The sequence below is a fragment of the Pongo abelii genome, chromosome 5, assembly GCF_028885655.2.
Source record: "Pongo abelii isolate AG06213 chromosome 5, NHGRI_mPonAbe1-v2.0_pri, whole genome shotgun sequence".
Classification (NCBI taxonomy): Eukaryota; Metazoa; Chordata; class Mammalia; order Primates; family Hominidae; genus Pongo; species Pongo abelii.
In genome coordinates this window covers 1,809,514-1,822,476 of record NC_071990.2, presented here as the reverse complement: position 1 = coordinate 1,822,476, position 12,963 = coordinate 1,809,514, and the positions used below count along the sequence as shown (strand labels likewise).

Sequence of the window (12,963 nt, the reverse complement as noted above, 5' to 3'; positions counted from 1 at the left end):
TCGCTTGAACACGGGAGGCAGAGGTTGCAGTGAGCCGAGATCGCGCCATTGCTCTCCAGCCTGGGTGACAGAGCGAGACTCCATCTTAAAAAAAGAAAAAAAAAAAAAAAAAAAAGAAGTAAAAAGACAACCATAATAATGGGAGGAAAGATTGCAAGTCATATATTTGATAAGGGACTTGTATTCAGAATATACGTATATATATAAACTTTTACAGCTCAACAAATGACCCAATTTAAAAATGGCTAAAGGATTCAAATACACATTTCTACAAAACCAAGATACAAATGGCTGATAAGCATATGAAAAGATGCTGAACATTATTTATTAGGAAAAAGAAAAACCACAGTGAGATACCACTTCACACCACTAGGATGGATATAACAAAAAAGACCACAACAAGTCTATGTAGGATGTGGAGAAATTGGAACTCTTATTCATTGATGGTGAGAATGTGAAATGATGCAGCCATTTTGGAAAATGGTCTGGTAGTTCTTCAAAATGTTAAATATAGTGTTACTGTATGACCCAGCAACTACATTCCTAGGTATATACTCAACCAAAGTGAAAACATGGTGAGCGAAGGAAGCCAGTCACTAAAAATCACCTATTGTATGATTCCATTTGTATGAAATATCCACGGTAGGCAAATACATAGTGACAGGGCTGTTGGGGTCAGAGTTAGAGTTGGGGACCAGGGAGTGGCTGCTGATACTAGGTACTGAGGTACTGAGTACTAGGTATGGAGTTTCTTTTTGGGGTGATGAAAATGTTCTGGGCTTAGATGGTGTTGATGATTGCATATACTGCTGTGAATATACAAAAAACCACTGAATTGTAAACTTTTAAAAGGGTGAATTTTATGGGTGTGAATTATATCTTAACAAACTGTTATTAGAAAAGAATAAAAATAACAGGCTTCCAAATTTGCTTTCTTACCTTTGAAAGATTGTGGATGAAACATACTTTTTTTCTTTTGATTTCCTGGCAGCCACAGGACCTTTACTCACAGGCCTACATGACATGAGTTTAGTGGTCTAAATAGGGTCGCTGGTGAGCAGTTGCCTGAATAGCATTTGCATGTGCCAGGGGACAGCTTCTGCTCCAGGGCACACATGCAGGACCCAGCAGTAACGAAGGCCAGTGACCTTACCCCTCAAAGGGGTTTTTCCAGGTGAGGATTCACGAGGCAGCAGGGGAAGCCTGTTTGCACTGTGCCCAGCTATATTAGCCTACGAATAAACCAGTGACAAAGATTTTGAGGCTTATTATTTTAGGGGATTTAATATTAAGTTATTTTGTTCATTATGTGTAAACAAAATAATTTCAGAAAGCATATCAGTCACACTTGTTTTTAAAAAGTGCTCTAAAGAACTGCAAAATATTGAATTATTCCTCAGCATTCTCTTAGAAGTTGGTTCATATATACATTAGCATCTTGCTGTATGCTGTGTCTCCTATTAAAAAAAGATTATACATTCGTGTAATAGATTACAAATTTATTATTGTACCTTTAAAATAGAAAATAAAACAACCCTTTTAAATTCAACTGTGTTCTAAAGCACATGTTCCAAAACTTCTCTGTACATAAAAATCAACTGGGGCTCATTAAAAATGTAAATTTCCTACCCCCCAAAAGATTGGCTCAAACTGAATTTTTAAGGAAGACCCCAGATAATTCTGAGGAATAGGGCTTGCCCTATAATAACCCATGCCCTAGGAAGTCCAGCCTACAATTAGGAGTAGTAGAAAGGCGGTTAAAGTGTTCTTCACATTACCGTAGGTAATTAATAGGAATTAAGATATTTTTAGCCATTTGATATTGTATGTAGATGACATCCACATTCTTATTGTGCTGTTAGAAAATAATATTTTCTCACCAACATTTCACAGTGTGTGAAATTGTAGTCTTTGTCCCTGCTGACAGCACCTTTGTGCTATGAAGCTATTAATGCAGCCCTGTCTCCGCCTGCTTTTTCCAGATTTCCTTTGACCTCGCTGAGTACACTGCGGACGTTGATGGAGTTGGCACTCTACGACTTCTAGATGCAGTGAAGACTTGCGGCCTTATCAACTCTGTGAAGTTCTACCAAGCCTCAACAAGTGAACTTTATGGCAAAGTGCAGGAAATACCCCAGAAGGAGACCACCCCTTTCTATCCCCGCTCACCCTATGGTGAGAACGCATGTGCACACCAGAGCGCATGTGTGGCGTTATCTGTGGGTGTGGGGGGTGTGTGTTTTTTCTTTCATGCTGTTCATGTCTCACAGCTGAAGTCATTTGGGTGTGAGGTTAACATTAAGGTAGACTAAAGTGACTGAACTTGTTGAGAAGCATACCTTTATACATTGCTAACTACAAGTATTTGCTGCCATTGCCTTCGGGGTGAAATTACCACCTCACTTCACCAACCCATGTTCATTCAGTCCTTCCATACGGATCACTTTAAATGGAAAATCAGACCCAATGTGATTCTTTTTCTAAACTGTTGTGAGATTATACCGAAGTGATAAGGTTTCATGTTTTTTTATTTTCCATGAAAGTTTCCTTGAGCTCAAAACGTTAAAGACTATTATGTCTAATTTGTTTGTAAGGAGAATATTAACGAAAGACTTTAGTGATAAAATTTCAAAGCAGTCGGAATGTTAAGATCCCCATTTTTTTTCCGTTCTAATTCCTCAAAAGTTAAAAGAGAGAGAGAGAGAATGAGAGAGAATAAGATCTAAGAAAGATTCAATCAATTACATTGTCAAATAGTGCTCTGTGGGCATTACAAAAGTAAGAAATTCTTAAAATGTTTCCTGGTGAACATGATTAACTGGCATAATAATCTTTGTCTTTGGTTTTTGATACTTTTTTGTATTTCGATGCATTACAAATTATTATTTTGGCAAGATGTTACTGTTTAAGGTAGGTGAAAATCACTGTCTTTTATAATAAACTTCATTGCTTAAAAAAAATTATTCCAACAGGGGCAGCAAAACTCTATGCCTATTGGATTGTGGTGAACTTCCGTGAGGCGTATAATCTCTTTGCAGTGAATGGCATTCTCTTCAATCATGAGAGTCCCAGAAGAGGTCAGTAAATATATTAACTGAAAAGAGAATTTCAGACTTGAACAACAACAAGTTGCATGTATATTTGGTGTATGTACTGCAGAGACTGAAAAATTTCCTATCTGTATCTAATTATTATGAATGTCAGAGCAGCAAATGAAGAAATGTATACCAGCCTTAGTTTTTTGTAATTTTATTTTGAGTTTGTGGGGTTTTAAATTTTAACATTAAAAACTGTACAGTGTTCCAGTTTTACCATTTTAATTAGTAGGTCTTATCAAGCATATTTTCAACCTGAGTATTAGGAAGCTACGAATGCAAAGGAATAAGTAGTAAACTAATGATTGTTTTTGGAAATTACTCCTATTCAAATAGACTCGATTTGTAGAATCTATGTTATTTTTTGATTTTGAATCAGTTAGATATTCAGTATTCTTTCTTTACATTTCATTAAATAGACATCCAGAAATTACTATGCTTCTAAATTTATTTTAAAATAAATTTGAAATCAGTTTTTTTAACAAGATTTTAAAAAACTGACACATAACATTTTTATGGAGTACATAGTAATGTTTTGAAACAATGTGTAGTGATCAAATCAGAGTAATTAGCATATCTGTCACCTCAGACATTTATTGTGTGTTTGTGTTAGGAACATTTAAAAGCCTCTTTTCTAGCTAATTGAAAAATACATAATAATATGATAAACTATAGAGCACTGTACAGAACACTAGAATTTAATGTGTCTGTCTAGCTGTAATTTTATATTCTTCAAGAAATCTCTCCTTATTCCCCACTCCCTTGAAGTCAGCTCTTAATTTAGAAGTGTTTTCAGGTATTTTTGGAAAACTATTTGTTTGTATTGGCTCGTTGCCTTTTCAGAGTTGTTGATGAGACTGTAGCAACGTGCTAGTTCTCTTGTTCCCGGTATTAAGTTTTAAGTAAGAAAATGTGTACCCCCATCATTACTTCTGATTTACTGAAGCATGAGAAAGCTTTACAAAGCATGCACATGCTTTACAAAGTAAAAATTATCTGTAAACCTTCCAAGAAGTTCTATTAAATTTCGCTATCATTAAGATTTTTAGTCTCAGAATAAATGTGAAGTCCAATGTTATAAGTTGTTTCATGACCAACAACTAGTAAGCATATAATTTTTCAGTGAAATTTTATGTGACTATATCGCTACCTAATTACACCAACAAGTCATGAAGAAAGATTGAGTGACAGGTTTATAAAGGTATCTTTAGCGTCAGTACATTTTTATTTTATAATTGCTTAAGTTAAAAATTCCCATGATGGGCTGTTAAAGCATAAGAACCTAGCCTGTCATCACATTGCCTGAAAGGAAAACAAATTCAGAAGCAGTGAGACACATTTCTTTAATGAATTTTGTGGTCCTGGGTGCCAGTGGTAAGGGAGAAAGGAAGAGGAAGATCCTAGCTGTGGTTGCCTGCAGCATGTGGGATGAGGGCGCCCACAGAGTCTGCTCAGTCGTGGTAATCCCTGCCTCTTTCTCACAAACATGTTCATACACATTGTTTGGGTTTCTGTGTTCTTCCTCCCTCAACTTTTCCACCTGCAAAAAAAATAAAATAAAATAAAAGTTAATTGTTGTGAATCAGGTCAGGATAGGGAAAAACATTCCTGGGTTGCAAAGTAAAAAAAGATAAATTTAAATATAACTCCCCCTAAATCTCTCTTTGTGCACCTCCTAATGAGAACTTATTTTTTGTCTTTGTGGATGTTAACCACTAACAACAACAACAACAAAAACATATTTTAAGGCCAGGCACAGTGCCCCACATCTGTAATCCCAGAACTCTGGGAAGCTAAGTTGGGGGGATCACTTGAGCCCAGGAGTTTGAGACCAGCCTGGGCAACATAGTAAGATCCTGTCTCTCAAAAAAATAAAAAACAAATCAGCCAGGTGTGGTCATGTGTGCCTGAAGTCCTAGCTACTCAGGAAGCTCAGTTGGGAAGATTCTTTGAGCCCAGGAGTTCGAGGCTGCAGCGGGTTATAATTGTGCCACTGCCCTCTAGCCTGGGCAACATAGTGAGACCCCTGTCTCTAAAAAAATTGTTTTAAAGTAATAAAAAATATTCTAAAAGTAATACTTCATTTAAAATAAAATTATAAAGTAAAAGTTCCCACCCTCGTGATAACTGCCAGCCCTATCCTAAGACCCACTGTTAACGTTCCTTCAGAAAAGTTCTATCTCTCTTTAAACATACAAAGAGAGTTCTGCTATACATATTGTTCTGCAGCTTCAGGCTTCTATTAAGTATCTTTAGGAACTTGACCTTAACTGTAGCGTACACCATTTTGTTTTGTTTTATTATATGCCTGGAAATCAATGGTACCACATTTTTAACTGTATAATCAAATTATGAGAAAAAGAGATGTATGTGAAAATGATATTAATACTTTGATATGTAATGCCTACTATTTACAGCATTTCTTAAAACTTGATCATTAATTTTCATATTAAATTAATCTGACAGTAATGTTGTTTTCTGAGGAGATTTCTTTTCCAGACTGAAAATTCCATAATGGCAGGACTGTGTTGTATTCGTACATCTCCAGCTTCCAGGCAGTGCCTAATTGCTAATAAGCATTCAGTAAATATTTTTAAATGAATGAATAAGTTAATATCTCATGTTTCAGGAACACCTTACTGACTTGAATTACAGAAAAGTAGAAATTATATAGATATTTATAAATATATACACATTGTTGATTTTACTCATATTGTAATGAAAGCTAATAAATGGGCCGAGCGCAATGGCTCGTGCCTGTAATCCCAGCACTTTGGGAGGCCAAGGCAGGTGAATCACTTAAGGTCAGGAGTTCGAGACCAGTCTGGCCAACGTGGTGAAACCCCGTCTGTACTAAAAATACAAAAAATTAGCTGAGTGTGGTGGTGGGCACCTGTAATCCCAGCTACTCGGGAGGCTGAGGCAGGAGAATGGTGTGAACCCAGGAGGCAGAGGTTGCAATGAGCCGAGATTATGCCAGCCCAGGCGACAGTGCGAGACTCCATCTCAAAAAAAAAAAAAAAAAAAAAAAAGCTAGTAAATGATTTTGAAGTAAAGATTCAATCTGATATACATTAATAAACAGATAAAATTCATTTTTTGTTAATAATCTTTGTAAACCTAGAATTTCCTGTGGTACTTTAAGTGAGTTTATTTTCTTAAGTTGGTTGAACATTTATACATCAGTCTCTTCTTGTTCCCTGTTATTACAGGGAACAAACCCTTTTTTCCTGCATGGTGTAGAAAAACCTTGGTAAACCTCTATCTAGTCCTAGGTATCCAATCAGCCATGCTGAATTTGTAGAGCCCAAGTTGATGCAGTTTTTGGGGGCCATATACTTTTTCTCTAACAAAGTATAATTGTCAAAGGTCTTCTCTCATTGCATGAATAACATTTCATGAGAATTTCTGACTTTCAAAAGTGGGGAATAGTATTTTTTAATCTTACAATAGGCTAAACCAGAAGTTGACAATCCAGGACTCATGGGCCAAATCTGGCCTACCAGCCTAGTTTTGAAAATAAAGTTTTATTGTAACACAGGCAGATGCACTTGTTTGTATATCATCTATGGCTGCTTTCACCTATGGAGTCTTGTAGTGTGCAGACCCTAAAATATTTGTTGTCTGGGCCTTTAAGAAAACATTTGCTGGCCCCAGCTATAGACAGATCCTCAACATTCAAGAAAGTTTTACTTGGGTTGATTGTGGGTTTCTCCCACGGTAGCAAGGTAGTCTTTTAGAAAGATTTCCTATAAATGTTAAAGAGCATAGTGAACCAGTCCTTAAGCAGAATTCTGAAGTGCTTTGGCAGGTTGGGGTTCTGTTGTACTTCACTGCTGTACGCAGGTAACCAAGTGCTCCAAAGGATCAAGCACTATGACCAAGTGCTCTAAAGGAAAGCTAGTTGTCAGTGACGTATGAAACCAAATAAGCTAGTAACCGATGATATATATGTAGCATAGTTCGTCCAACAACCACAACTCCTGAGCTTGGACACTTGCTTATTATGGTTTTGACTGTTTTCTGTGTCTTTTCTCTATCCCAACCATTTTTGCTTTTCTTTCTTTTTCTTTTTCTCTTTTGAAGACTTCATTTATTTATTTAGGTTTTCTTTCTAAATATATTTGTTTTGAGAACCGTGTAATACATCTGGAGATAGTAAGAATCACCTGTGTTAGCATCAGATCAACAGTTGGAAATCACTGATTTAGGGAATAAAGCCAATAATCTACGACTTTGCATCCCTCAGTCAGCCTTCCAGTCACTCTGTTGGTGAAAGCAAGAGGGTGGATGGCACTTGTGCTATAGGCTTGCTTTTTATAAAATGGGAGCACTTTAGTAATATTTACTACAAATTAATAAGAATAATAGAATTTTAGAATTAAATGTCTATAAGTCATGAAAATGTATATAATAGTATACGTTTTATGAATAACTATTACTATGTATTATATACTGATATTCACAGACATTAACCAGGTGCTTTCTTTCATATGTACTCAGTTTTTTAAAATAAAAAAGTAGGCAATCATAACCTGCATAACAAATTTTGGTAAATGATGGACTGCAATGGTCCCATAAGATTATAATACTGTATTGTAATAAAAAAGTCACATTTTTACTGTACTTTTTCTGTTTGGGTACACTTAAATACACGAGTTTAGGCATATGTTATTTTATTGTGCTTCATAGATATTGCTTTTTTTTTCTTTTCAAACTGAAGGTGTGTGGCAACCCTGCATTAAGCAAATCTATAGGTACTATTTTTTCAGGGGTTCACCTCCTGTCTCTTTGTCACATTTTGAGAATTCTCCTAATATTTCAAACTTCTAATTATTATTATTATATCTGTTACGGTGATCTGTGATCAGTGATCTTTGGTTTTACTGTTGTGATTGTTTTCAGGCAACATGAACTGCACCCATAAAAGACAGTGAACTTAATCCATAAATATTGTGTGTTCTGGCTGCTCCATGAACTGGCCATTACCACCCCCCCGCCGCCGCCGCCCTGTTCCCTGAGACACAACAATATTGAAATTAGGCCAATTAATAGTCTTACATTGACCTCCAAGTGGAGGAAGTAGTTGCAGATGTGGGGGAAATAGCCTGAGAGCTAGAATTAAATGTAGAGTCTGAAGATGTGACTGCTTTTATCGTGTGCAATCTCATAATAAAGTTTTCACTGATGAGGAGTTGCTTCTTATGGATCAACAAAGAATGTATTTTCTTAAGATGGAATCTATTCCTGGTGAAGATGCTGTGAATGTTGTGAAAATAACAAAAAAAGGGTTTATAATACTACGTAGGTTTAGTTGTTAAAGCAGCAGCAGGGTTTGAGAGGATTGACTCCAATTTTGAAACAAATTCTACTGTGGGTAAATGCTATTACACAGCACTGGATGCTACAGAGAAATCTTTCTTGAAAGGAAGAGTCAGTGATTGCAGCAGACTTCATTGTTGTCTTATTGTAAGAAATGGCCACAGCAACTCCAGCCTTTAGCAACCACCATCCTGATCAGTTAGCAGCCATCAACATTGAGGCAAGACCCTCTACCAGCAAAAGGCTCAGATGGTCATTAACATTTTTCAGTGATAAAGTAATTTTTAGTTAAGGTTGTACAAGGCTTTTAAAAACATACTATTATTACACACTTAAACTGCTTTTTCCTTTTGTATTGTTTCTTCAAACCTGAAATTGTATATCTACCTGGCTGTTCCATTACATATCTTTATTTTTATATTTACATACATACAGTATTCTTTTTGCCACAAATGTGGATATAATGATAGCTTTCTACTGGAAATACAGCTTTACATTATCTGTAATAGAGAGTAGATTCTCTAGGGAAGAAAGTTTTGTTTATTGTCTCAAACTATTTAATATCTATGAGGAAATTGACATGTACAAAAATTTTCTTGCCTTATTACATTTCTTTGAAAAACTAAACAACCAGACTTGTCATAAAGATGTTAATTATTATATAAGTTGTACACTATGGGGAAAATATTGAGAGGTTTTTTAATTATTTAAAAATAGTTCATAAATAAGTATATTAGTTTCTTTTCAAATATGTTATTTACCAGTAATAAAATCTACTCTTAAAGATTATGCTATAAATTGGAACATAGGAAGCAAGCCTATTTAGTAAAGCTAACAATATTTCTAATTTTGACTGTTTATTACATTAGGAGGTAAATAAGAAGAATAACTACTGTTCATCACTAATGTAATGTAACCAGTTGGGGCTAATTATGTCTTAATTCTTAACATTGGCAGAGTACTTTGGCATGCCATAAATACAAATATGGTGACCTTTACAAAACTATAAATAACACTAATATGAGTGTCTCCTAAATTAAGAAAAAACATTTTGCATGATAATTAAGAGGAAACAAAAAATACATTCTACCTTCTACTTTTAGAAGGTTAAAAAATTTAATGATTAGATTATCCCTGATTTCCTAATTTTGATGACAGTAGCTATTGTGAATAAAGGGTGAAATACACATAATATTCAGCATTCTTTTTTTTTAAATGTGATTTTTCAGTTTTCAGTATGAGTGTAGAATTAGTGGCTTAGATTTCCTGCACTAAGAACAGCAGCCTCGGTTTCTGTGAGACTTCCTAGGGTCCACGTCCTGGAGGAGAAAGCCCTGACCCAGGGGTGTGCACAGAGAAAGTTCTTCTGGGCTGCCGGCTGTCGGCAGCCCTGGCTGTCATACCCAACAGCCCTTTGCTTTCCGCAGGAGATCAGTTGAAGATTTCCGTCTTTCGACAAGGATATTTTTCTTATGTTGACTCATTTTAGTCTTTCGATCATTAGGAAAGTTTGGGCAATGTAGTAACCTCTACTTCCAGGACTGACTGAGGAGGTGATGTTTGGTTACATGAGCCTACCTCGTGGGCTGTTGGTTACCAGCCGTGAGTCACTCATAGGGATTGGCTTCATCCCTGGATACCTTTAGCCCGAGTAAGAAATCACGTTCCATGTTGACAGCATATTTCTACCATTCTCCTCCCACTCTTTTTCTTCTCTCAGTGTTTAAGAATGGGACATTTACTCAGTCTGGGTAAAGCATTCTCTCTCCCTGTAGATCTTCTTTTCTCTTTCTTTCCATATTTGCGTAACGCCTAATTGAGCCTCTCTTCTACTTGCCATATGTAACTTTGCTCCTCCGTCTCTGACCATGGGGCCTTGCAACAGATTCCATCACTACCTTCTTCCCCCAGGAGTGCTTCAGTTGCTCAACTGTCTGTTCAAAATTTCATGAGATCCTAGTAAATACCACCAGAAAGCTGGTTTATTTTGTATTTCATTCTGAGTCACAAAGAACTTTTTAAAATCATCTCCCAGCTGAGGAATCAGAGGGGTTTGGCTGTCATCATCATTATCGTCATCATCCTCACTGTGAAAAACGTATACTCGTTAGCTCTTTGTGTTGCGTTTGACATTGTGATTTAATACTCCAAAGGTACTTTTAGAGACATTTTGACTAACTTGTTTAACTTGCAAATTTTTTATGTGTATGTGGAAATGAAATTCACGTGTACTTCTATTTTTCTCTATTTTTTAATTTTAAAAATGTGTATTAAGCCATTAGATACTATTTTTTCCTTGAAAGAGCTTCTAGGGAGCAGCCAGTTAACATCCACCTGTAGGTATTCTCCCAAAATACCCTCATAATTTGTGAAATAGGAATTTAAAGCTTCTTCCATCTCACTTTTTTCAGCGATGAGGGAACAGAAGCAGCATGAGATTGAGTTGTCCAAGATCGTGAAGCCAATAAATGCTAATACAGAGACCAGAAATAATCCTAGGAGAAGTCATGTAAATATTGTACCTATTTGTGGAAATAACATATATACGAATTTTAGAGTTGAACTTGAGCAAAGAAACCCCTGTGACACTGAGTGGGCCACTTCAGCTTGGCAGTGAAGCAAGTGGACAAGTTGGAAACTGAATGTCTCAGCTGCTCTTATCTTTGTAAAAGACCATTAGTTTGCTTAAAGGCAATATTCCTTTAAGATGTTTGACAGAAATAATTACAATAAACATAGTTTTATAATATTAGAATATAAATGTGATATGTAATAAATAACTTCTCTTGCCTGTTATCAAGAAGTTGGTAATAGGAAGAACTAATATAAAAGACATTAAAAGCCAGGCCGGGCATGGTGGCTCATGCTTGTAATTCCAGCACTTTGGGAGGCCAAGACAGGAGGATAACTTGAGGCCAGGAGTTTTAGACCAGCCTGAGCAATATAGCGAAACCACGTCCCTACCACAAAATAAAAAATAAAACATTAAAAATCATGTGGCAATGGGAAGCTATAAAGTACTTTAAATATACCCATAATTAACAGTGTGAGACTACCACAAATGGATGGTGTACTAGCACTGTTTAGATATTGAGCCATTTCTAGATGATATAGGACATTCCTCTAAATATGGGCTTCATAAGAAATCATATACATCAGTCTAAACACAGTATTCACCTGACTGAAAGAATCTGACATTTTTAAGGTTCATGAACTTGTGGTTTTGAGTTTTTGTCTTGAGCATTTTTTTAGCTGCCAAGTATTTTGCTTTATAAAATGTCTGACTGTATTTACCTTTATAAATTAATCTTCAGAAATTTTAAAATAATTCATGTAAAAATTACTTGTCAAAATTTAAGTAAAATTTTGGGTAATTTTCCTTTTTTTTTTTTCTAAAGATTGTCTTTATTTGTTGCTGTAAAGATAAGATTAGTGCTCTAGAATAGTGGTTCTCAACTAGGGATGGGGAATGGGGAGAGAGTAGCTCTTTCCCCCAGAGGACATGTGGCAGTGTCTGGAGATATTTTTATTGTCTGGAGGGGGCTACTATTGGTGTCTGATAGGTAGATGCCAGGGATGCTGCTGAACATCCTACAGTGCACAGGATGGGTCTATAACAAATGCCTATCCAGTCCAGATGGTTGATAGTGGCGAGGATAAGAAACCCTGCCCTAGAATGTCATCCTTCAAAATGTTCTCACAGAATCTATGTGAATGCCGTCTGTAACAGATGAGATGAATGCCATCTCTTTTTTCGTTACACTTCACTTTTACTTTACAGTAAATTCTTCATAGAACAACAGTAGGGTCTCATTTTTCTTTACGTATCACTTTCACTTTACAGTAAATTCTTCGTAGAACTTTAGCAAACATTTACGTGAACACCAAAGAAAAACATTCGGATTCAAATAGCTCCAGGGCCTTAAGTATTATGGTCTGCTGCAGGTCAGACCCAACTCAAACCCAGGACTCTTCTAATCATTGGAGGCTGAACCCTCACCTCAGTGACCCACTGATTCACGAGCCAAGTCAAGGTGGGTTTGGGACCCTCCCAAACCTCCAAAATCAATGAACGTGTTTACTTTTTATTATAAGAATAACAAATTTTTCATTTGGGAATAAGTTGTAGAGTCCATGATCTGGCTTTGATATAAAACAACAGAACTGATTCAAGATTATCTTTCAATGCATAGGATTATAGTAATATTAGTGTGAAAGGTTCACTGCATATGAGAATTTTCCTTTAAAACTATTAGAATTCATAGATGTTTTAGTACTTTAGGGAATAATATAATGCATGATAGAAATTAGGTAACTGGGACTTGTTTTCACTTAATCACAATAGGCAGAAAACACTTTCTCTCTGTGTAAATACTACATATAACATGTCTAAATAAAATAATTTTTAAAAAATTACTGAATATTTGCCAGTTTGGCAAATTCAAATCATGCACTGTAGAAGTATCAAACAGGCAAACCAATATCACATACCTTAATATTTTATTTGTATTTCTAGCTATAAAAGGTGCTTTGTGGCTTTCGTAGA

The 12,963-nt window shown here is 35.9% G+C and overlaps 1 protein-coding gene across 1 annotated transcript in view; it reads left to right on the top strand.

The window, feature by feature from the left end:
* The window catches only part of GMDS (GDP-mannose 4,6-dehydratase), a 622,616-nt gene that overhangs the window by 284,732 nt on the left and 324,921 nt on the right, over nucleotides 1-12,963 (top strand). Inside the window, exons 5-6 of the mRNA XM_002816345.6 lie at nucleotides 1,983-2,175; nucleotides 2,973-3,077. Coding sequence (XP_002816391.1) covers nucleotides 1,983-2,175; nucleotides 2,973-3,077 — 298 coding nt within the window. The remainder of the gene's footprint in view (nucleotides 1-1,982; nucleotides 2,176-2,972; nucleotides 3,078-12,963) is intronic.